The sequence below is a fragment of the Rhea pennata genome, chromosome 18, assembly GCF_028389875.1.
Source record: "Rhea pennata isolate bPtePen1 chromosome 18, bPtePen1.pri, whole genome shotgun sequence".
Classification (NCBI taxonomy): Eukaryota; Metazoa; Chordata; class Aves; order Rheiformes; family Rheidae; genus Rhea; species Rhea pennata.
Genome location: NC_084680.1, coordinates 2,210,851 through 2,236,439, shown reverse-complemented (window position 1 = coordinate 2,236,439; position 25,589 = coordinate 2,210,851). Strand labels below are relative to the sequence as shown.

At 44.3% G+C, this 25,589-nt stretch overlaps 1 protein-coding gene across 1 annotated transcript; it reads left to right on the top strand.

Annotated features, from left to right (window-relative positions):
• Nucleotides 1-1,663: 1,663 nt before the first annotated feature.
• Nucleotides 1,664-24,290, top strand: UAP1L1 (UDP-N-acetylglucosamine pyrophosphorylase 1 like 1). The gene is made up of 9 exons (XM_062591106.1): nt 1,664-1,949; nt 12,883-13,087; nt 14,646-14,821; nt 16,054-16,226; nt 16,970-17,163; nt 18,123-18,263; nt 19,810-19,995; nt 20,788-20,854; nt 21,884-24,290. Exons 1-9 carry the CDS (start codon nt 1,673-1,675, stop codon nt 21,968-21,970), a joined length of 1,506 nt encoding a protein of 501 aa, XP_062447090.1. The 5' UTR covers nt 1,664-1,672; the 3' UTR covers nt 21,971-24,290.
• The last annotated feature ends 1,299 nt before the right edge of the window (nt 24,291-25,589 follow it).

The window sequence follows — 25,589 nt, the reverse complement described above, 5'->3', positions numbered from 1 at the left end:
AAAAATAAGCAGCTCTGTCACTTCTCTGATAGGATGTCACATCCCCGACTCCTCTGCTAGTAACACATGAAGCAGTGTTTGTCTTCCATCTTCTTTAGGAGTACTGGAGCTTTTTTGATGATGAATTTCCTGTTCCACATACATGTTTTGCATTTTTGCTTGGCCCATAATTATCTATTTCCTGCTTTCTCAGATTGTCCTGTCTGATATGTCTGATCCCATTTGTGATTCTCCCTTTTTATTTTTGCTTTACAGAGGCAAATTTCTACCATGTGTGTAATGACTTGTGGAATCAACCTTGAGAACTCTCAGCAGCAGCAGCAATCTGTCCCATATTTGCAGACTGTCCAGTCCTGTGGAAGACTACACCTGTTAGGCCGGCAGTGAACGCAACCACAGTGGAAAGAGATTTCATGTAAATGGGAGCACCAGAGAGCAGAGCTAAGCGTTTTCAAAACCCAAAGCCCCTGTCCAAACAGCAGTTCTGTTGAATGCTTTACTGAAGCACTGAAGAAAAAAAGATTGTGAAATAGCAGCTGTGCAAAATAGCAGGGCTTCTTCCTAACTCAGTCATCTCATCCAGCGGGGATCCAGCTCCCCTGACACTACTCAAATGCAGGGATGTGGCTGTGCCTGAGTATTTCTGTCTTTCTTCTATTCTGTCCAGCCTGGCTCTGACTGCAAGCACGATGCCACAGAGATGGGCTGGTGACTGAAAGGGATTTCAGATAGCCATCTGCGCCTGATTGGAATGGATTTACCAGAGGCTTGTGGGCAGTGGTTTAGGGTATTGCACCGCTGCATTTTTGGCAGCCTATGAACCCAGCATGAGCTGCAGAAGAGGCTGCCTTGCCATGTGCCTTCTGACACCTGACTGGCCTAGTCTTGGTCTTTGGGTTCCATCCAGTCACTTTATTGCTGCTGGTGCTGAGTCTCTGATGGGGAACCAGCCTTGGGAGCCAGAGGCTCTGATTTCAAAGCAGGCGCCACAGCTGGTATGAGGCAGGACCTGTCTAGCTACACGTTGTGCTGAAATAATCCTGAGAGCTTTTTGAAATGTTTTCAAGTGTGGGTGGAAAAAGTGGTGAAATCCTTGTGAGAATTTTCTAAGGCACACAGCAGGAACATCCCTGGTATCCCTGTCAGGTTCAGCTGAGCAGCCAAACACATTTCATTGCAGTGCGTACAAACCGCTGCAGAAATGTACCCTTGCCAGATGAGAGTCTGATGTGCAGGGACAACACTAGGGAAGAGGAGGGGGTGTGAATTTGGCCATGGGGGAAACACTAGGCTAGCCAGGGGCAGCCTCTCTTGCAGGGAATGGGAAAAGACCTAGCAGAAATCCCATCGGGGCAGAGAAGCAAGGTGGCAAGAGGCAAAGAACACAAATCCAGAAAGAGTAATTGCCCATGACAAATCTGTCCAGTGTGCGGGTGGCTAACAGCTCTCAGGGCCCCGGTGACATAACACCGAGCGCGGCGCAAGCTGCAGCGCGGCTCCGCGCCGGCTTTGGGCCCGATGTCCTGAGGCCTACGGCGGGCCCCTACCGCGGGCCCGGCCCGGCGGCTGCTCCGGAGGGGGGCGGCCCCGCCCCGGCCCGCCCCGCCGCCCACCTCGCCGCTGCCGCCCCGCGCCGCTCGCCGGAGCTGCAGGCGGCGGCGGCGGCAGCAGCATGGGGCCGCCCGAGGAGGTGCGGGCGCGGCTGGAGCGGGCCGGCCAGGCTCACCTGCTGCGCTTCTGGCCCGAGCTGCGTCCGGCGCAGCGCGCCTCGCTCCTCGCCTCGCTGGAGCCCGGCCTGGGCGAGCACTGCCGGCTGGCGGCGGCGGCCCGCAGCCGCGAGCGGGACCCGCTGGAGCGCCTGGACGGCCGGATGGAGCCGCTCCCCGCCGAGCTGCTGGGCAGCGTCCGCCGCAGCGACCCCGCCGCGCTGGAGCGCTGGGAGGCGGAAGGTGAGGGCGGGCAGAGGGGGCTGCGCGGCCCGCCGGGCCCTCGCCACCCCCCGCGGGAGGGTGCTGGGCCCTCGGCCCCGGGGGTCCACAGCCTTGGCCCCGGCTCCGAGGCCATTCCTGGGTCCGCCGGTCCGTGTCCCTGGGCCCCCTCTCTCCGTGCCCTTGGCCTTCTCCCCGAACTCGGCAGGCTCTGTCCGTCTCTGCCCTCCCCGCTCTCTTCCCCGGCTCCAAGTCCCCAGGGCAGTGAGGTGCCTCTCAGCCTGCCTCGGGCCTCTCTCTTTGCCTCTTCCTGCCCCCCCTCCCCCCGCACACAGGAGGACACTGTTTGTAGGCGCAGGGTAGCGAACTAAGACGATGACCAGACAAATGCAGCTGCAAACAGCGAAATCGTCCCCACTGTGAGAATGAGCTGAAACTGGAGGTGGTCCAAACTTAGGTGGTCTTCACCGGAGAGGACTGAACATGCTTCTGCCTTGTGGTTGGTGCTATCTGAACAGAAGGCAATGTGTTATTTTTTTGTGCAGCAGCAGGTCTGCCCTGGTGTTAGCAGGAGCTTGAGCAAAACACAGGGGCATACAATTGCGCTTTTATACAGTCAGGGAGCCCATCATGACCACAGTTAGTCATCTGTTCAGTTCTTGTTGCTGGGCCCTGTGGAAAAATGTTCTCTTTAAAACTCTGTTCTTTCATCAGGCCTTAGAGTCCACAGACATCACAGCTGTCAGGAAGCAAAGGTGTTTATATCCCTGAGAGCTGCTGTTTGGGGCTGTCAGCAGATTCATAAGTACACCACTTGCATAATTCAATACCAAAAATAGCAAGGTTTGTCTTAAAAAATAGAATGCGGTGTGGCGCCTGTGAAAATCCGCCAGGTCAGCTGGATCTGCCCTGGGCTGTCACACTCCTGGTGTAAATCTGGTCTAAGTCCCTGCTATGCTGAAGTCTTCTGCTTACCAGTAGGAAGGGGGGTGAAGTTTGTGTGTGTTTGTGAAGATGCCTTCCTGCAAATACTTGGTTGATGTAGAGATCGGGATTAATACCAGAAGGATGCCCAGGGCAGAGAGCAATGTCCTGTGGTAGCACACTTGCAGTGTAGCCACTTTGCAGTGGCACTATGTTTTGTACCAGTGTTTTTTTTTTTTTTTTTTTTTTTTTTTTTTTTTTTTTCCAGTGTCAGACAGCAGCAGGGACAGCTGCTTTGCAAAGAAAGTCAAGCAGGAGCTGAGGGTGAATGCAAGGCAGGAATGACAGTGACCTCCCCCAAGGTGGCTCTTAACAGGGTCAGCCAGCAATCTAGTAATCTTTCAAGCAAGGACTTGAGGCCTGAACTTGAATACTGCACCTCAGCAAGGGGTGGAGGTCCACAAACAGGCCTCTCACAGTTCTGTCTCACACCTTAGCTGTCTTCCAAGCAGTCTGATTCCAGGTTACAACAGTACCATGTTACAGCTGGCCTTGAACAGGGTAGTCAAATCTCCAGTGTGCACGGGTAGGCCACAGAGGCTGTTGGGGCACATTAATTTTCACTTTCATCTGTCAAGCACAGTAGCTGGAGAGTCATGTGGTTGGTGAGCCATGGAATAAGGCTGTGTCTTATAGGAAGAAGTGAAGCTTCCAGAGATAGGTGGGAGTTGAAAGGTTTATATTGCTGCTCAAATAAGGAGTTGCATCAAGGCATACTGGTGGTGTCCTGGACAAATTAGTGATGTGAAGGCAGTTCTCGTGTTAGGATGGGGTTCTTTCCGGGCTGTGCCAGGTAAGGCACCAGAAGAAGCTGAGTTTTGGGAGCGGAGCAAAGCAAAGTGCCATTTGGTTGATCACATGGAAGAAATAAGGGGGAGGAAAGCATCTGATAAGCTGGGGTTGCCAAATAAGATGAATGGGTGTTGGTTGAAAGAATGTTCTCCAGAAGCCTTTCTGTTCTATAAGTGGTCCCAGGACTTCAGCTGCATGGTGATCCTTCCCATCTCCCTCCCCATGTGGATGTTGAGCTTGGGGTAGGACCTGGCAGGACCTATGTGGCAAGTAGACTGGAGGTCTTGACCTACATTGCAGCGACTGATGTGGCCAGCCAGGCTGATGAGGTCCCATAAGCTGTTTGGGACCCCATGAGGTGCCAGGCCATCCACCATCATGTTTCATGGAGCCTGGGAGATGCCAGCAGCATTTTCTGTTACCTTGTGTGTGTGTAAAACAAAGGGGTGATGGAAGAAGTGGTGGCTGGACCCGGCCTATGTGGAGTGGGGTAGGAGCATGTGCCTTGCCACTGTCATGTGTGTGTGACCCTCTGCTTTTTTTTTCCAGTGCAAACTTTATTTTGTTTGTGTACTAAGATACAGACATCTTTCCACACTGCAGCATTCTTTATAAAATATGACAGTTTTTGATCAACAAAAAGGCCTGAGAAATCTTTTCTTTTTAATTATTTCTTTAAAAAAAATGAAAGAAAAAAAAAAAGACAAGAGAAACTGTAGTCCTAGAGGAATCTACCAAATTGCAGAAAGTGTCTGCACAGCCTTGGCCTAAACCTGTGAGCAAGAATGTGGGTCAAAGAAGTAAAAATTTCCGCACAAAAGCAAAAATAGAAGTGACATAGTCACAAGGCGGAAGAAAAGCTTTTCTGCCATGTCAAACCACAAATATGGGGCTGAGCAGTTAAGAGGGACAGAAGGAGGAAATGGTGTTATCTGGCTAGAAGGCTCTGTCGCTGAGGCAGAACGCGGTGTGAGTTTTTGTGTGCTTGCAGGTAAAGGAACACAGTCCTCCTGTCCCTGGCTCTGCTCCAGAAATGCATTAACGGTGACGACCCAGGGGCCACATGTGCCGTGGTGGCCCTGCTGGCCCCATCAGCTGAGTGTTTCTGGTTTACTACAGCGTGTAGTGCCATCCCTGTATTGCTGAAGTCGCAGCAGATCTCACCAGCTCCCACAGTGGCTTCCTTTATCTGTTCAGCAAAACTGAGGTCAGGCCTTAACACAGCTCAGTGTGTGGGGCCCTGGCTCAGTGGAGACAGCGTTGATGGGAGTTTGCAGGCAGCCTGGGATGTCTTGTTCCTAAGAGAGTGAAGAAGTTGGTTCTCATGACAGTAGGGGCATGGATCTGTGTCCAACCAAATTTTCCACCAGCAGTTCTCGCATCTCCCACTGATTTTTTTTTTTCTTGCATGCTGGATTGTGACAAGCTGAGCAGGTAGTGAGGCAACAGCACTGGTGGTCGAGCCTGATTGTGCCCGTAGAAGCAGCCCCAGAAGTGACTGTAACCATCTGGTAGTGGACCTACTAGGATGGTGCTCCCTGCCTCTTGCTCGAGGGTGCCAAAGTGAAGAGGAAAAACAATGCATGAATTTTATGGGGTCGGTTGATCCAGATTGCTGCACAGTTAATGTAACAAATTTACCAAACTAGGAAGCTGGAAGTCCTCTTCAGCTCTGCCAGGACAGCGAAATGCTGATGCCTTGTCCACAGCAAATAAGGCAAATTGTGTGAGGTCTCCAGCCAGAATTCAGAAGGTCTCGTATGTTTGAGACTGTTAGCCCCACACAAAGGTCATTTGACATTTAAATCCAATTTGTTCTGATCCAGATTTGACCTGGAGGCAGCATTTCTGATTTCCACCAGGAGAGGGGGATGTGATTCTTCTGCTTTGCTTTGTTTTGTTTTTATGATGCAGTTTAAGGCTGGAAATGAGAATCCACCCTCAGCTTTATTTCCTGGAGCAGGGCAACTGGGATTGAGACTTTGCACCGCTGAACCAGGGCTGTGTCAGCCTGGAGGCTGGCATGCCATGTGTCTCTGTGAACATTGCCTTGCCCCTGTGCAGTGTTTCAGCTGAAGCAGGGGCAGCAGCACAGGATTTCTGGGACTTATGCTTTCCTCAAAGGATGCATGCTCTAAAAAGCTTGCTTTCAATAGAATTGCTGTGATGCTGAGCTGGCCCTTATGCTAGGAACTCTGCTGCTCTTTAGCCATCTCCACTTGGCTGCTTGGTCCTCATGAGAGAGTGCTCTGATACAGCGGTTCACCCGAGAGGCTTGGTATCATCTCTGAGCTGAATTTGTGCATGATTTGCAAATGAGTGTCTGAATTCCCGATGGTTTATACCAGCACTGTGTATGTCATCTTTCAAAGGGAGCAAAGACTGAATAGATGAAACTGAATTTCTTCTTGTTTCTCTTTTCCCTTTTTTGTGTTTAAAAAATGATTAACAATGTCAAGCAATCCAAAACTTATTCTTGGGAATACTCAAAGATATTTTTTAATGGTTGGAAGCACAACAAAATAAAAAACTTCCTATCTGTTGCTGTCTTTAAGATGACAAAATTTAGCCTGGACAGATTTTACTTTCTGGTTCTTAAACACAAATATTAAGAGGTCACACTTTGTAGGCAGTCTTATGGAGGATTGTGTAAATCAAGCACAGTCACTTTTACATTCTGCAAGTGTTTTTATTTTTGAAAAATAAATCTTGGGCATGGGCCTCAGCTCCCATTTCATCAGAAGGTCTGATGAGCTGTTCTGCAAAATTAAAGATTTTATTTTTCTGCTTTATTCTTCTCATGTTGATGCTGTTGTATCAGGCTGATGAAGCCTGTTCAGCAGGAGAATTCAATCTGGGCTTGCAAGATCAATCTGTACTTCCTGCAAAATCTATTTTTGTTTCACTTTATATGCAAAATAAGGCTTACCATGGTATCTGTGTATAACTGCCAGCCAAGACATCTTCCCTTTTTCCTTTAGTTGAGCTTTTTATATACTTTTTTTTTTTTTGAGAGAGAGAGAGAGAGTGTGATAAATATTTCCATTTCCTGCAGGAATGCACAACAAAGTAAGGCAGTTGTTGTGAACTTTAGTCATGGATATTAATATTTTCTACACTTGGGAAGTCAGAGCAGACTTACCTATTAATTTTTTTGGATATTCATGGCAACCTAAAACCAGAAACCTGAAATACTCTCCTGTAGTTTTAGAGTTGCCCATCAATAAGTGATGGGAAAAACAGTCCCCTTCATTATGTGCTTGCAATCAGAGAAGATTGTTCATACAGCACAAGAAATGCCTCATTGTCAAATCTCTCCTAGGAAGAAGGTGACTCCGCTGGCAATGAGGACCAAACTTATGGTATCAGTAAGTGACTGCTTCAGCAAGCCCTGCGATGTAGCCATCTTCTAGGGGTCCTGGGCTATCTGCCTGATCAGTCTACTGGATTATGGAAAGAGGGAAAAAAAGAACTGACACCACTGAGTTTATCAGTGGTATTGCTTTGAACTCAGATTCATCTCCCTTATGTCGCAGTTCTTCAGCTCCATCTGTAGTCAATGCTGGGAGAGGCAGATGCAGGGAAGTGGTTGCTAGAAGCTGAATCATCATTTGACAGTGTCCAATTTTCTCCATTCACTACATGTAAAGCTTATGTGAACTACTATCTTATCTTAGACATCTCAGTTTAAGTGAGATGATTACAGCTCTGGTACCTTCAAATCCTGGCCAGGGATCACAGCAGCTTGTGCTGGATGTTGCCGGGCAAAGTTAGAAAGGTTGGTCTTAGGCTTTTCTTGATACATGTTAAATCAAGATTTCATGTGAATAATCCATTCCTCTTGGTCACAGTCCATTGCCATGCACAAACTTACTATTTCAGATAAGTGGCACTTGAAAGCTGAGCAATGTGGCTTGTCATGTCGGGACCAGGACATGTGTGAGTGCATTCAAGAAAACATATGTGTTCAAGAGATGCCAATATTGGAGCAAATAATGCAGCAGGGATGGAGTTGGGCAAATGACTGACTTGGTCATGGTTTGGTGACTGAATTGATATGCTTGGAGAGATGCTACTTTGGGGTTGAACTGAAAACAGCAAATGCTGAGTTAGGCCTTCAGGGAGCTTTGTTTTAAATCAATATGAAATGCTTTAACTTAACAAATTTCAGTTCTAGATTTTTTAGCTTTTTTAATGGTTTTATTGCCTTTTTGAAATATTTCAAACAATTCAGAAGTGTATCATGTGGGAACTTCTTTTTAAGCTTTTTTTCCTGTAAATTTTTTCCTCTTCTAGTTTTTCTACTGGAAACTCTTGTGTCAGCTTCAGCTTGAAGGATTGTGCCAGCCAGGAATTGCACTGCTTCGGTGCAATGTTCACATAAATTAGACCAAATTGAGAGGTGTTAGCCATGCTATCCCTGCAGTAACACAAGGCTGAGATAAGGAATAGCGGATACTATGATGTGGAGCCCAAGGAAGCAATGAGTCAAGGTAGGACTGCAATGGAAGCAGTTGGTGGAGCAGGCTCTAAACATATGCGCTATTGTTGCACTGTGACCCAATGCACTGCCTGGTGAGGATGATGCGAAGAACATCTTTATCTAGACCAGCCCTTTGTGGGATGTGGTTGAGTAGGCTGATTTTACTGACTCTAATATATTAGTCTTAAATATCAGCCCCAAACGGTTCAGACTTTTGGAAAACTCCAGGTTTGCTTACCCGGGTGACTACAGATCTCTTTGATGCAGAGAGGAAGGATGCTGCTGCCGCCCTCGTAGCTGCCTTTCTTAGTTGGTACCGTGGAGCAGCAGTGTGGCATGAGTGATGCAGTGACAAGTGAGCTATGCACTCATTTGCATCCAAAGTAGCAAGCAGCTGGACTAACTGGACAGTGATGCATATATTTCACCTTCTTACCTCCTCTCTGCTTAATAGGATGCACCCATTAGGCTTACTTGACCTGAAAAGTTGCACTGGACAGCCTTGTGCTCTCGTTCTAGGGCACTTGTTCAGTCAGGGAGCAAATGTAACATGGTGACGTTCAGAGCCCTTCTTGCCATGCTTGGTCTCTGGGCCCATGTCCATCTCCTATAGGTTTTTAATATGGTTGGGCATAATTGGAGAGTGACTCATCCAGCCTAGTCCTTAATCATTGAAGTGAGAAATATGTTCTTGTCCGTTAACTGTCAAGGGCTTTTCTTTACTTGGGTGCTGCTATTTATCTTGCTGTATGAGAGGCTTATCATTACTGTGAGGAGGCCAAGATTAAATCCATTCAGGGATGGATTGGCAAAGTGAGAAGCTTTTCCTTGCAGCCCAGTGAACCATCTCCGTGTTCTGGTTGAGCTCAGAGGGACTATAACACTTGCCCCTCTTTTCCTGGCATGAAGGGGAAAAGCGAATAGGCAGGATTTATGTAACTGCATCCCCACTCTTGATTATGCTCACTATTTCGGTTATAGCTGTGACTTTTTCCCCTTTTATCTGCCCCAGGACAGTGGAGTGGCTGCTAAAACAGCGTGATCAAAAAAGAAAGAGATTAACTTTTATTTCTGAGCACAATTGTTTTTCCTTCCTTTCCCTGTCGGTCATCACTACTGACCCCTCAACTGCCTTTAACACCTCTCCCCTCCATCCCTGTGGGTTAATTTGGGAGCTTTGCCCCAAACAACAAGGGCTGTGTGAGGCCAATTTCATTCCACTGCGTTTGCTCCAAGGCTCCTGGCAGGTTGTGGAGCACAGAGGCTGGCTCAGAGCTGAGCATCCCGATTTAGTTTGGTGTTAAACTGGCTTTCATTTTCCAGAATACGTATGTGTATTTGTGGAGAGGAGGAGAGGACAGGGAAGTGAAACAGGAAACTAAAGGGAAAGAAGCTTTAACCAAGGCTTGTGTTTAGTGGGGCCACATTGCTGCACCTAGGCAGGCTTGTGTGCAGAGTGCAGATCTCACTCCTTGGGCTGGTGCAACATACTTCCCCCTTGTAGCATCCCTGGCATGAGAGTTTGCTGCCTCTCTTCCCTGGAGAAGAAGTGGCTCCAGGAGGACAAGCTGTCTCCCATCTGGGACCTCACATAACGGTGTCACTGGACACCTTTGAAGAAGGTACTTCAGGGTGCCCAGTGACACTGTTGTGTATGGTCCTGGTTGAAGGAGAGCACTTGTCCTCCTGGAGCCCCTTCTCTCTGGGTCTTTTCCTTGTTGCTGGTGGTACAAGGTGCTGCCTGTCCAGACTCACATGGAAACCTGTGCTCTTTATGCTAGCCCCGTTCCATGGCTGCCTATATTTTCCTCATGTCAAGTTTCCATTAAAGGAAGACATCTTTGCAGTCACCCCTTTTATGCAGACTTGGAGACTAAGGCAAGTAGCCTCTGACTCCTGTAGCACTGTAATGGATGCTGTTAGTTGGGTTGTGTGTTACTGAAAGTACTCCTCAGCACACAAAGCTCGCCAAGGCTGTTCTGCAGTGCTGCCTCTCCCATGGGTGTTAGTACTAAGGGCTGGAAGGCAAGCAGTGTGCCAAGTAGCAAGTAATAGCTAATACTTTTGACCCCCGCTCTATGTTTTGGTAGTCTTTTGCACTGGGGAATTCGATGGTGATGCAAAGAAATCATTAATTGCTCATGGTTTATTGCACAAGGTGAGGCTTATTTTGTCTATGTCTGGGTGTTGCAGAACTGAAACTTTAGAGCTTTGTTTTAGTACACTGTGTATCTTGCAATGCAGTTCACCCAATGCTGTGGTCTGTGCCTTTTCAACGTCAAGTTTAAGTCCATACAAGCTTCCCCTTCTGTCCAAGGGCTGCTTGAAGCTTTGAAATCCTGAATCTTTCACCTTCAGTGCAGATTTCCTTCTAGAAAGCTCTCATAGTCCTACTTAGAGCAGGAGGTTGGACTAGAAATCTCCAGAAATTACTTCCAGCCAGCATTTCTGTGATTCTGTGAATTGTTTCAAAGGTCTGTTCCGTTTCTGCAGCAAAGTAACGACAATGTTGTGTAACTGGCTTTCTTAAGTGTGCCTCAGCAGGCATTATTAACTTTTTTGGAAACAGTATATTCAGACTGAAACATGACATTATTGTTGTGGTGAGTCTGAAATATATCAGCTTGGGGGATGTCAATAATGTTGTCATAATGTTCTGGATAACTTAAGGGATTCTTTTTTAATTGTATTTTTTTTTTTATTTATTCCTGAAAGCTGGACTTTTGAACAGAATTGAAATCAAGTCAGGTTGTCACAGCAGCAATTGATATTTTCTCTCTTACTACTCAGTTTAACAGCTAATTATTTAAAGAAAAGCATAACAACAACCCATTGCTTCTTCTAATTCAGTGTCTTTGGTCCTGGTGTCTTTCAGTCCAAATTAAGATGATGATGACGATTATTATTGTTATTAGTTTAGTCCTTGGCAGATTTAAAATGATGCAATTTTGGATGTTTGTCTCCTGCTTGGAAGTTGGGGAGGAGCTTGGGTTGCTCTGGACTGCGGGGAGCAATGGCAGGCATAACTGTGCTGTAGACTTGTGTAAGATTGCAGGAGGCTCTGATTGCTACTATCCACCACCAGAGCTGTAGCTTTTTCCCTGGACAGCCTCAAAGCTCATTGCACTTGGGAGGAATGCGAAGTGTCATCTAAGAAAAAAAAATCTTTGTACCAGTTGCACATGGTGGTTACTGTGGTTCTGGCTGGAGAGAAGGCAGGGAACGTCAAAAAGAGAGTGAATTGGATGTTTATAATGTGGTCGAATTATTCCCCGAGCTTGGACTTTTCTGGTTTATCAGGAGAAATTATATTGTCTTTAACTGGACTGTGGGAGTTGCATCTTCTGCAAGCTTTGCTGTCATTGGTCCTGACTGTATCCTAATAGCAGTGGGAGCAGTACAGGTAATTGATTAAGACAGATTCCAGAAATCTCCATGTTTTCCTGAAGGCGATGAGACTCTTCCGGGATGTAGAAACGTTAGTATTAAGGGGCCTCTAGTTCAGCCTCCCGTTTGGAGCAGGACTGTACCCAACACTAGATCAAGTCAGCTATGGCTTTGTCTAGCTGAGTATTAAAAATCTAAAAGGATGGAGGTCCCCTACTTCTCTGGGGTCCTATTCCAGAGCTGCGCCACCTTCCTGGTAAAGAATTTTTACCCTAATGTCCAATTTGAATCTCTAAAGCTGAACTTGTGGCTGTTCCCCATTATTATGAGGTTCAACAAGGGCACGTGCAGAGTCCTGCACCTAGGGAGAAATAGCTGTATGCACCAGTACAAGCTGGGGGGCTGACCTTCTGGAGAGCAGCTCTGCAGAGAAGGACCTGGGAGTGCCGGTGGATGGCAAGTGACCACGAGCCAGCAATGTGCCCTTGTGGCCAGGAAGGCCAACAGTATCCTGGGGTGCATTAGGAAGACTGTTGCCAGCAGGTCAAGGGAGGTGATCCTGCCCCCTTTACTCAGCCCTGGTGAGTCCACGTCTGGAGTACTGTGTCCATTTCTGGGCTCCCCAGTACAAGAGAGACGTGGAGCTAGTGGAGAGAGTCCAGCGTAGGGCTACAAAGATGGTCAGAGCACTGAAGCATCTGCCCCTGCGAGAGCTGGACCTGTTTAGCCTGGAGAAGAGAAGACTGAGAGAGACTCTTATCAATGTGTATAAGCACCTGAAGGGAGGGTGTCAAGGGGATGGGGCTAAACTCTTTTCAGTAGTCCCATGTGACAGGACAAGAGGCAACAGGCACAAACAGAACCACAGGAAGTTCTGCCTGAATGTGAGGGGGAATTTCTTTACTGTGAGAGTAACGGAGCACTGGAACAGGTTGCCCAGAGAGGTTGTGGCATCTCCTTCTCTGGAGATATTCAAGGCCCGCCTGGATGCAACCCTGTCTAACATGCTGTAGGTGACCCTGCTTGAGCAGGGGAGTTGGACCAGATGATTTCCAAAGGTCCCTTCCAACCTTACTCATTCTGTGATTATACCATCCCTTACTTTAAATGAGGAAACAGATGTATCAAGGAAATGAAATAAATTAGTTAATATTGCATGAAACATCAAATTTCTCTCTGAACTTCCAACAGTGGGTCTCAAACTTTGGCTGTTACCTGAGCTCTGTAGAAAGCCTCGAGCGTGCAGGGTGTTGATTGTCTTTAGTCTTGTGACTTTTATGTTCCTGTTGCCTTCCTTCTCCTATTCAGGTTTCCACCAGATCTCGCAGAACAAAGTGGCAGTGCTGCTTCTGGCTGGTGGTCAAGGAAGTCGCTTGGGAGTGAGCTACCCAAAGGGCATGTACGATGTGGGGTTGCCTAGTGGCAAGACCTTGTATCAGATCCAAGCAGAAAGAATCCGGAAAGTGGAGCAGCTCACCAGCCAGAGATACCACCACAAGTGTACCATCCCCTGGTAAGCGACCTGGAGCCACTGACCTACCGTACGGGGCTCTTTGCATTGCAGGCCTGCCTATGCTGTCTTCTAGAAGTGTTCTGTTAAGTGCCATAAGAGGCATATTAGGGAAGAACCTTTGCCTTGCAAGGTTTGCAATCCCAGCAGGATTGGGGTGTGAAGGAATGAGAAGTGTGACAGGCTACAGAGCTGAGGAAACAACCCCTGCCCTTCAATTGTTGACCACTACCCTAACTGCTGTAGCATTCTGTCTTTTAAAGCACAGACCTCGAGGACAGTACAAACAACACTTTCCAGTGCCTGTTTCAGATCCTTTGAAAGAGATTTATTTGTATCTTACTTTCTCAGAGTTGTGCGCGGAGGGAGAGATCGCCGAGTGCTCACCTTCCTTGACCTTCACCCTGCCCTTATGTCCTATTTCTACCACAACAAAGAACTTTTCACCTCACAATGGTAAATGCCTGTCATGCTCCATTTTTAGGCCACCTCCTGCTCTTATTGCAGAAGGAAAATGTCACAAAATGACACCTAATTCTAAGAGCTGACTGCCTGCTCTCCTGGCTGCTAATAGCTTTCAAAGGCCTCCAGGGTTTGGGAGAGAAAGAGCATACATGCCTAGGATCTTCAGGGTAGCCCATTCTCTTTTACAAATTGGTGACCAAAGGTAATTCAGCTCCAGGTTGTACATCTCTTAATCCATATAACTGTGACCTGAACTACAAATGCTCCCACCTCTGGTACTGCTAGAAGTAAATTGGATTATTTGCAGAATGCAAACTTTGTTGATACCCTTTAGAACTTCCCTGCCATGGGCTGAAGAGGCAGATTACTGCTACAGTATGCCAGAGGCCAGTTCATGCTGTGCTACAAGGATGTAAATCAGTGTTTTCGTGAGGTCCAAGTTCTCTTATTTAAGGCGCAGATAACCTAGTATGCTGGCAGAGGACTCTATAATCCTATAGCAATAGTGACTGGAGAAGTGCTTTGTAGGGAGCTGGCGAATATGGCTCTTAGCCATTGCTGAAGAAAGCAAATAGCAAAGACAGAGACACAGGAGGAGTTTGGAGGCCAAAGGAGAGGACAGAAATAGAGAAGCTTAAGAGAAAAAAAAAAGATCATACAGCTAACATCTGAAAATGCTGCTCTTCACCTTGGCATAGAAGAGGCACTGGCAGACTTTAGAGGTTCTGGAGATTCACAGCTAGTTCTCAGCACCTGGTGCAGATCAGTCCTTCTTTAAACTCTTAATATCTAGAGTGGATGAGGCTGTTCTACTGTCTCTTGTACTGTCTCTTGCCTCACTGTCCAACTCACTTGGATATCTATGTCATTTGTGAGAGGGAAGGGCTCTTGCACAAGACCCCATGCAGCCTTCTGGCAGGCTGAGTTTTGGAAGAAAGCTCTCCTGCCTAGGTATGTACCATAGAATATTGAATTGTCTCTCATATGATACTTATTCTTTTTTTCCCCATTTATATTCCGTCTGTAGTTTTGCCTTTTGCTTGCATTTTCCTTTTATTTGTGATTTGTTCTTTGCTCAGCATCTGTTCTTGCCCAGGTACATTATGACAAGTGAGTTCACCTTGGGGCCTACAGAAGAATTCTTTGCAGAACACAACTACTTCAATCTGGATAAGTCCAATGTGATTATGTTTGAACAGAGGATGCTGCCAGCTGTCACCTTTGATGGGAAGGCCATCTTAGAGGAGAAGGGGAAAATTGCGATGGCTCCAGGTACCCAGCTGTTCACTTTGGATTGGCACAGTAATGTAAAATCTGTTGATAATTACTGCCAGCTATCACCAGCCTTGTCGCACAGGAGCATTCTTTTGGAGGTCAATGTTAATGCTTCTGATTAGTGTGGGAGGGTTCAACTGAATGTTTTCAGGATGGTAATCAGGAGTGTAGCAGTTTCCATTTAGTTCTTGCTGGAGATTTGTCCACACCATACACTTTTTTTATCAAAGCCTGGGAACATGGGCAGAATTAGAAGGACTGGGGTCGCTGCAGGCTAAGAATGACGTGCTCTGGCAGGTCTGTGTATACACAAGACGAGGTCTCTGAGTGAAAGTCACTGCCTGCCAGGGGTGAAACTGCAGGGGAGCAGTGTGCGCTCCTCACTGCACACACTACTGGCTCTGGGCTTGTGGTCCCTCAACAGAGCCATGCTGTCAGGCTGGGGAGAAAGTTCACCTGGTTGAAGGCTCTCATTCAAGGCTGATAGCTGTAAATGGCAAAAAATTCAGCAAGAAGACAAACTTTTGGCAAAATGATTGAAATACCTCACCTTGAACAGTAGTTCTCCCCTTCTTTCAACCTGGACTTGATAAGAAAAGCAGCGAAGGCATCCCAGTGAGGACTAAGTTGCAGTAATGTGTTTTTGTGGCTGTGTGATGACTTTCCTGAGCTGACAGGAGTGTCAAAGAAGGAACCATGAAAGGGTGATCTGTGTTTGCTGAACAAATGTGCAGGTGTCTCTTCTGCAGCTGGAGTTCAAACCTTCAAAGAAGATAGTAGGTTGGGAGGAGGGGGAATCATTTATCACATGTAATAAGATTTATGTTAGTCTTTTCCCCCAGGCTGAATTTTAAACATGCTTTTGCTCTGTACTGGATGACAAGAAATGTAATAATCCTCTGCTACCCTCTGTATAGTGCTTTACTCTTTAGCATTTTCCCTCTAAGGATCTTAAAACACTTCATAAAGTCTCATAATATTTTTCTGTGAGGTTGATATATACAGTCACACTTTACAGTTGAGGAAGCTGGGATATGGAAAGAAACTAAGTTGCATGAACTGAGTCTGTGGCAGCACTGGGAATAAAATCTAGTAGCATTTACTCTTGGCCTGAGCATGTACTGCTAGAAAACATTTCCTGCTCTGTAGTTTTTGGTCTGAAGATGTTAATCACAAAAACCACATTGTCACTAATGAAACAGGGCCTTCTCTTTTCTCTTGCATTATAGATGGCAATGGTGGCTTATATCGTGCTTTGATGGATAATAAGATCTTGGATGACATGAAACAGCGTGGTATCCAGTATGTCCATGTATATTGTGTGGACAATATCCTCATCAAAATGGCAGATCCAGTCTTCATAGGCTTCTGTGTTTCCAAAAGGGCGGATTGCGGTGTTAAGGTGAGGTAGTGCTAATAGACCATCTCTCCGCTGAGAATTAGGGTCCAATTGTGCTTGTAAGTTGTTGGGTAGAGTGACCTTGGATATACTACGTTATTAAACCTCTGACAAGAAGGCTGGAAAAGAGCAAATTTAGACATGACAGCCTGAACTACAAGTAGTAACTGCTTGCTGCCAATGCCATATGCAGAGTATGTCCCTATAGGCTAAAAGCTTTATTGGCTGGGGCACATTTTATAGATGTACATTTTAGTTTAATCCAAGCATTCTTTTTATCCCACTGTGGAAAATGGGAAAAACCAAACCAACCTGATTTGAGACTCTAAAGTAGCAGGCTTTTGATGTTTATAAGGAAAGATTTATATTGCATTAATCATTAACGCTGTTCATGCAGACAGGGAGCTGAAAGCTAAGAGCTGTAAAGATTTTTCGTTTAATGCTGGGCCTCAGTTAACAGTCCATGATCACAGAACTGCTCTGAAGAATGCTGTTTTCTTGTAACTGTGGTCTGCCCTCTGAGCAACTGTTTAATTAAGTGGTTGAGTCCTGGTTCTTATGCCAGGCTGTGGGGGCAAAATACGCTTTCAGGCTGCTCTGTATACTCAGCACTGTCATGTTTGTGCTCTTGAAGCACTGGAGAATCAGCATGTAACAGAGCTTTGAAGGGTAGATTGCATGTGGGAGGTGGCTTAGGGCTTGGTTTTTCTTCCTCTTTGTCATAGCCTTTTGCCCTGTGGCTGCAGGTGGTGGAGAAAGCCTATCCCACGGAGCCTGTTGGGGTAGTGTGCCTTGTGGATGGGATCTGTCAGGTGGTAGAGTACAGTGAGATCAGTGTGGAGACCGCACAGCAGCAAAGCCCTGATGGGAGGCTGATGTACAGTGTTGGCAATATCTGCAACCATTTCTTCACGGTTGATTTTCTGCAGACAGTGGCCGAGTAAGTTCCAGCAGACCTGTCAGGCAGCTGTGCAGCCTCAAAATACCTTCAAGAGCGGGTATCTCAGTTTCTCACTTGGTAGTTTCAGTTGTGGGTACATCCTGCTCTGCTATTCACCTCCTCTCTTTTCCAGGTTGCTCAGAACAGCTGTATCCGCTTTCTGACAGCTCCAGTATGCTCTTTAGGCCTTATCTGATAGACAGATTACATGCTTTGTGGCTAAATCAACTGGGATATAGCAGAGCTTCCTGGGCCTGCAGGGGTGAGGAGCCATGTGGGTGCAGTGTGGTGATGCAGCAAAATATTCAGGGCTTTTAATGGGAATTTCATCCATGCTGTCCCTTGAGACAACAGAGGTTGGGGGAATGAGTGAAACTGGAGATTCTGCAGCCTTCAGTTGAGGATATGATACGATACTAGGCATTCAGAAAGCAGTTCTTTTCCCTTAGATCTGGTGCTGATTCAGGGCATGTTGGGGATACTGGTCTGTTGTGTTGGTTGTCTCTATGGATGAATAAGAAACTGCTATAGTTTAAAAATGTGGGGATAGTTATGGGGGGGAGAGGACTTCACTTCTGTCTAGTCTTGAGGCAGACAACCTTCTTGAAGAGCCTGATCCATTTTTGTGTGAGGATCTGCTCTAGTATACTATCATCTTGCTCAGATAATACCTTTTCTTTCTCTGCCTGTGATTTCAACCAGATGCAAGGTCCTTCTTTACCTCCTGCTTTACCCAATTATGTTGCATTGGTGCAGGTGTGGTTTGGCCACTGCTCCCCACCACACAGGTGGCTGGATTGCTCTGGTCAGCCCTGGACATATTTGGAAAGGACAGTATCTATAGCAGTCAAGATATTATCAAGAGTAGTAATAAGCCATCTGTTTCCCAGAAAAGTAGTAGTTCTCTCAAAGTGGGCATGAATTAAATGAACTTGTTTCTTCTCCTCTTGCCCTGGCAGGAAATTTGAGCCCCAGCTGAAGCATCATGTAGCCATAAAGAAGGTGCCCTACATTGACGAGGAGGGAAATCTGGTAAAGCCGCTAAAACCAAACGGGATAAAGCTGGAGAAGTTTGTATTTGATGTGTTCCAGTTCTCTAAGTTAGTGACAGATGTGAATCTTTTTTTTTTTTTTTTTTTTTCCTTCTTGATGTTTGTTTGAATGACTGTAGGTTGTAACAGGCGTTGACAGGGAGTACATGGTTTGTGGGTGGCTTGTTAAGAGACTGTTGCATCTACCAATCTTTCCCAGCATGACAGTAACTCCACAGATTCTAAAAGGTGCATTCACAGAGCCATTGGCAGCAGCCAGGCTTGCTCTGACTATGCTCCAAGAACCATTTGTTCCATGGAGGATGGCTTGGCTGGCTGAGCCTCTACTAACTGTACAAAAGGAGAAAAAGAAAGCAATATCAAGGCCTGTGTTTGAGTATTTCAACCCACAGAAATCAGCTCTTGCAGAATTTTGGCTTCCCTAGCAACTGCAGCTCTTACTACATTTTAAGTGCATGTTAAACCAAGGCTCAGTTCATACCCTTTGCGCTTAGAAAACTGGTTGCCTAAGCTCCATGGGGCCAAGTTACTGTTGCTGTGGGAACTGTAAGTGTAGAATTGCCAGACTCTCTAAAACATAGGAGAGAGCGTTTGTCCCATAGCGGTAATGCAGTCTGAGATACTTTGTTTTTAGAGGATGGTGGGAGTCTAGTTTGGGAATCTCCCATATAATATTGGGTATAGTTATTCTTGGGTTTAGAGAGATTTACTTCAGAATCAGGCAGCTCAAGATTTGAACTCTAGTCGCCACTTCCTGATATGCATTCAGTAATGAAATAGCATAATAAAGGCAAAATTAGCCTGATGAAAACAGACCTAATTTGAGGGTTTTAAAGGCGCTCATTTGCAAGCAGTGATTTCTTTGTGTGCTTTGTTAATGCAAAAACAACTTGGCAGATGCTCTTCACACTTGAAATGCAGAAACATGTAGATGTTGTTGTGGTATTTTTATTTGCATTCCCATTTCTGGTAAACAGCTGTACTAGCATTTGACAGTGACTTCCTAAAGTTGCTAATTCATACCTGGAAACTGATTTCCCTGGTTCATCCTTGCCCACAGACTCCTACATGGAGTGACCACTTTTTGCAGCAGGGAGGTTGTGCTCTAAAGTGAGCTGCATATCTTGTTTCAGAGCAAAATTATCCTAAAGACTGACCACCTGCAGTGCAGCCTGCATCCTAGCTTCAGACATCACTGCTGTCTCCTCCCTGTCTTGCTTATTATCCTCTTAGTTGAGGCTTTTTGTCCAGAAAGCCTCCTAATCTCTGGAAAGATTTCTGTGGGAACTCTGGAGAATTGTTGCTGCTTCTGTCATCTGTGCACAGTTCTTTGGGGTCAGAAGGCTGCTGTTATGTTCCCTAGGAGTCTGGGCTTCTAGTTGGATGCTTATGTCATCAAACCATGGCACTCCTTTGCCCTCTGGGTAGGAGGTGGACTTTCCTTAGCTTAACACTGCCGAAGGATGCATATGTAACTGCTCCCTACAACGTGCATGAGCCTTTCCCATGGAAGATGTAGCTGCTGTTTTTTGACAACAGAACTGATGGCTAGCTTTGTTTTTCATTATTACTGTTTTCTCTCCTTTGCTGGTAGGAATTCCGTGGCATTTGAAGTTGTGAGAGAAGAGGAGTTCTCGCCATTAAAAAATGCAGACACGGCTGACAAAGACACTCCTACCACTGTTCGGCAATCCCTCCTGGTCCAGCACTACCGCTGGGCTCTCAAGGCTGGGGCCAAATTTGTGGATGAAAATGGTTGCAGGATACCAGAGAAACTCAGGTGTGAACCTTCATGACCTACTTTAGCTTCTCTGTCTGTGATTGCCTGTCCTTTGCAGCTGTGTACACTGTGCTCCACAAAACTGGGCATCTCTGTAATCACGTGGTAACTTAGCATGAGTTCTGTTCAGCAGACTTTTTCTGAACAGCTGGAGATCAATGTCTATTACTGCTCCTGCTTCGTTACTGATTAGAAATACTGTAGACAATAATATGCAAATAACTCTGTGCTTTAACTCCAACAGATTCCTGCCTTTAGGGTAGTGAGCTGCTCCTATAGCAACTCTGGCACGGTGAGACCACTGCCTTAGGTAGAAGCAATCCCTTTTAACATTCAGGATTTAGTCAGCCCAAGGAATTGTAATTTGTAGCCATCACCATCTTTTCTGAGTATGGCCCTAGTACTTAAAGCCCAGTAGCAGTCTCAGATGGGCATAAATATCAGCTATTATACAGCAATTGCCGCTTCAGATACATTCTGTGTCACGATGAATGAAAAGCTGTGTTTACTCTATGGGTTATTAGTTCATCAGCTCATAATTTAATAAGCTATAAGCTGTTTGTGTTATTTGAAAAGCACCTCTTTAAAAATCACTTGCTTGCTTGATGGGAAATAGTTGGTACCTGCTAGTTCCTTTTTATTTCCGCAGTTCTGGGTCAAATCATGTCTGATGCTTGTGAATTTAACCTCTCTCTTACCCTTCTAGATGTCCTGTTCTTGCTGAACTGTCAAAGAAAGCATGCTATTTTATAAGCATAGCAAAAAATTAAAATCCTGTTTTCTCTTCTTTAGTCTCTCAGGAACTGAAGATCCTCCTGCTGTATGTGAGATTTCTCCAATAGTGTCTTACTCTGGAGAGGTGAGGATAATTATCTAGGGAGATATTTTTAAGAGACAGCATGTATGTATCTGATTTCCTGCCAAATGCAGGGGATTTCTTTAGCCTGTGTTTGCCAAGAAATAGTAAGATCAAGGTAGCCTGGACTTGAGCTCTGTGTTACATTCCTAATTCCACTATGGTTTACAGTTCAGCAGTTTGCTCCCTCTCTCTGTATCTCAGTTTTAACCATCTGTAAAATGAAATTTGTAATGAAGCTGCACAGTTTCATTAAAACTCACAAGTACTTTGAGATCCTCTGAATGAAAAGAATCATAGAAGTGCAAAATGCGTGGGGTTACTGTATATGGCTGTGTACTAATTTGTGCTAGCGATCCCTCCCACAGTGAGTGAATACTAAATAAGAAAGCATGGTATGTGCATTGTCTTGAGAGAAAGCACATTTTAGAACAGATTTCTGAAATTTTTTCCCCTAAAATTAATTGGTCCTGAGAAAGCTACTTCCATTTAACACTGTGAAGCGCCTTTGGATGTTGGACAGACAGGCTGAGAAATAGTGGATTATAGAAGGATAGATGGGGGACAATGGGAAAGGGTATTCATAAAGCTTCACACGTTATCTTTGCTGGGTTTTTTTTGCCTGGGGATAGCTAATTTATCACAATCAATGTATTATAAAAACAAAATGAAGGCAAGGCAATTTAATTTGACTCTTCTAGGACCGCGAGGACTGTTCTTTAACATGAGTTAAGGAGAGTAATCACAATATGAGTTAAAAACATACCTTCCTCTCTTCCATCCTGGGAAGAGTTATTTCTGAAATGTTTTGTGGTTCATCTGTGTTTCTCCATCATGAACTCATCATGTAGTTAAACCCTTTCCATCTCTGTCATACTGTAACGTGTCACTGGGGAAACTGTTGCTGTTGTCTGTCCTTTCCATGACCTTCTAACTTTAGGTAGTCAGTAATCCTTTGAGAACTTAAAAATAGTGCAGGTAACCAGGCTAATGTGTTTACAGCTTAACTGTATTGTTTTTGCACATTCTCAGGGTCTGGAGGAGTACATGAAGAACAAAGACTTCTGTTCTCCCTTTATACTCGATGAAAACAAAGCGGAAATTCTAAGAAATTCTTGAAGAGGAGGGACGACTTTCCCCCCTCAAATCTGATGTATATCCAGTATGGGAACTGACATGACTAAAATGTCAGCTATTAAGTGGGCTATGAGAAATTGCTTTGTGTTATTGGATAGATGCCAAATCCATGTAGCAGTTGTGTTTACACACACTTGTATCCACTCTGTTGTTTGGTAATTTTGATGCCTATGCCTTTTTACCTTGACCTGTTTTATAGACTTAGATATGAATGAAGATTAAAGCCTTCCAGATACCAAACAGATTTTACATTTCTTTTTTGTTGCATGTACAAATACACAAATCAGCCGATCAGGACATAATCAATCTAATTTGCATTCAAGAAGTTTAAATCTCTACAGTGCCTTGCTAGGTATCTTTTTCGTATTGTTATTTTTTCTCCTTTTTTTGAAGTTGTGAGCACAGATAAAGCAGGATTAGTGGGAGGCCCCACCCTGAAAATTTTTGAATGACTTTGCACAAGGGCTCTTGCTCACAGATGTGTCTCTTCCCTCATCCTGTGCAGGTTAGAAGATCCAATTCAGCAGTTACATTCTCTGATGTAGCATTTGATGTAGGTAGGGATGCTGCTATACAAAGTATTGCTTGAGATACAAACTTTAAAGCAGAACAGACAGGTTTGCACTGCTAAGCTTGGTGGTGGCATTCCAAGAAAATCTAAGTAAATGTGCAGCTTAGGATTGTGCTTTACAGCTGTAATGACCTGTTTATTTTAAAACAAGATGGTAAGAAATATTTTTACAGCAACCCTTTGCTCTTCTAGTCTTATGCCAAACATTAATTTTGCTTTTCATTTTTTTTCATTACTATATATTGTATCCCTAACAGGGGGATTCTTTTTAAGTGCCTGAAAGAAGTAAGAGGAACAAATCCTGATTGCAAAATTTAATGCTTAACCAAAAGAAAAAAAAAATCCTCAAATTTTTATTTTTAATATAAACAGTAAAACACCAGCCTCTGCCTTTATAGTTTCTGGGCAGGTAGTTTTCTAGCAGCTTTCACCTGTGAAAATAGATGCCTTCCCTTTTAAAGATTTTACTAACCACAACATAAGGATAAGTATCAGATAACTGAGGATGCTAATTGTTAGAACATATGTAGCAAATTGACTTTATGCTGGCTGAGGGATCCCAGGATAGCTCAGGTATACAGCTTGATTCTTCATGTCTAGTCTTAGGACATTGCCTCTTGGTAGACTTGTCATGTGGGTACCTGCTGCTATGAAACCTGTGCTGAACATCATTTCATGGGCTTACAAAAACAAAAGGTGATCTGATCTGTGTCCCTTAGGGAAGACTCTTCAGGTGCATTGCTGGATAGAATTTGGCTGACGAGCATACTGTACTCCTTCCCTAAAATCAGGCATTAAGGAAAGGCAGTGAGGAAGATGACTCATCTGGATAGTTTTATTTCATGCATCTGCTTCTGCTAAGAAATTGTTGTTGCTATTATGAGGAATAAATATTTCAAATAACTAGTGGTGGTTTTGTGAAATTCTTTATACGAAGCCACATTCAGAATGTTGGTGAAGTTTAAAAATAGCTTTGAGAGTAATTATAACTTATAAGTAGGCTCAAGTTTTCTAGAGAAAGCATCTAAATGTCAATGGCAGAATTTTCAAGTATAAGCTGTATCTGCATATATACAAGTAAATAGCCTTTTGCACCTGCAGATCAGCTAATTACAGTTCTGATTACCTCATTCTGCATCTGTAATTGGTAGATGTCATTTTTAGTATAAATTACACATTTGCCTTTGACATTCAATTCTGTAATTTCTGTTGCACAATCTTACCATGGTCATTCCATTCATATCAGTCAAGTTTTACATCTGAGAACAAATTGCACTGTATCTTTGTTACTATTGCTTGTCAAATCAGACACAGGATTGTTTTAAATCACACTGTGCTATATAGAAAGCATGTTTCTTTTGCTCTTTCTAAAATGCTTTCTCTTTTGAGATTGAATTGCAGTTCAGCCCTATGTTCTTTGATCTTGTGAACACTGAGCTGCTGACGTGATTTTTAGAGGTTGTTTTCAAGGAGGAGCTGAATTAGAATACTGAATGCCCTTTGTGTTGTTTTTTTTTTTTTCCTTATGACATTTTAAGCTGGAATATTAAAAATTTTTGAGGGAACTGAAAATAAAAAATGCCATATCTGTAATAAAATAATTATGTCATGCACTGTGAAAAGAAGAAAAAGTATATGAAACAAAGGGAAGTCCCATACTGCCGTACTATTCCAGAAACTTTTGAAAACTTAAGCATTTTTATAATAAAGATATTACCATGGTTTCTATAATGTGTCTATCTGTTTCTTGTTTGTGAAAAAAAATCCTTGTGTTTGTCCCTACACATTATGGATGTTGTCACCACAGCTGTAAAACACTATCATTGATGCCATAGCTGGATGGTGTAATGCCTGTATTTCAAACTTAGAAGGTGATGTGGAATTCAGGAGCATGTAATATCAGAAGTTTGACTTTGTGGCATGTAGTGGTTTTTTAATTATTATTTTATTTTATTTTTTATGAGAATACTGTCTTCTCCCCTGTAGCATTTTTTTTTCCAAACTTAACAACTTAATTTGTGGCGGGATAACACTTCTGCAGGGGAGAGAGATTAGTTGTCAGTATTGTGCCTATTTCTTTTATTTAAAGTAGCCATGAGTGCTATAGGTCTGAGTCAGGCTTTCACAGCTGTTACTTAGGTAATGAGGTATGCTGAGCATAGTGTGTAACAACCTTTCTGCTCTGTTTCTCTTCAATAGTCATATTTTTTTAAAGAGTCTCTATTTATAGAACAATAGGGGAAGTTTTGTATTTTTTTTTCACAGTTGACAGATTGTCTCCTGCCTTGTTGGGGTTTAGTGCTGTTATGACCCAACAAAGTTCAAAAGTGAATATTCCTTCTTCCTTATCAACTTCATCCCACGTTTTTCTCTTTGCATCTATATGAAGGTTGCTAGAGGGATTCATTTTTTTTTCTTTTAAGCATTTTAAGCTAATTGAATGGGTAGTTCCCTGTGATAGGGAAATAAATACTAAAAAATAACAATTAATGTTTCAGGATTCTTTTAAATTGTTCCTGTACTTCTTTATGCAGAGTTTTCATACCTACCAAAAAAAATTTTTTTTGCCTGTTTAGTTTTTTTTTAATCATGAAATGCTCAACCCCCGTCTTTCCTCTCCAGTTTTCATTTTTATCTGGAAATCTAATGCATGGTGGATTCTCAATTTATAGGCTCAGATGATGTATATTGAACACACTGTCATGTACACCTGAACGTGAATTTAGTGCCAGCATGACCATAATGCTCTACTCTAGAGCAATAGTCCATGGCTGCACCAATATTTTCTTTTTCTCGTTAGACTATGAACAGAAGGAACAGTTCCCTGTTCCTCTATATCCACTGATAATGTTCTTGCTCCTCCCTAGTGAAGATGCAGAGCAGAACAATTTGCATGTGGGGTCCATGAAGGCCTCTAGGTCTGTGGAGAGAAGGAGATGGGGGAGGAATTGTGTGGGATAAGTGGATCCTGCCGTAGGAAATTTGTGTAACAAAACTCAGCACCAGACAGTAGAAAACTTAGGGGTTAGT

Excerpts from the sequence above, each read along its gene's own strand:
- UAP1L1 (XM_062591106.1), top strand. The coding sequence starts at position 1,673 with ATGGGGCCGCCCGAGGAGGTGCGGGCGCGGCTGGAGCGGGCCGGCCAG. Across the intron at positions 1,950-12,882 it reads GGAGCGCTGGGAGGCGGAAG|GTTTCCACCAGATCTCGCAG; the intron begins GTGAGGGCGGGC and ends TCTCCTATTCAG. Across the intron at positions 13,088-14,645 it reads CACAAGTGTACCATCCCCTG|GTACATTATGACAAGTGAGT; the intron begins GTAAGCGACCTG and ends GTTCTTGCCCAG.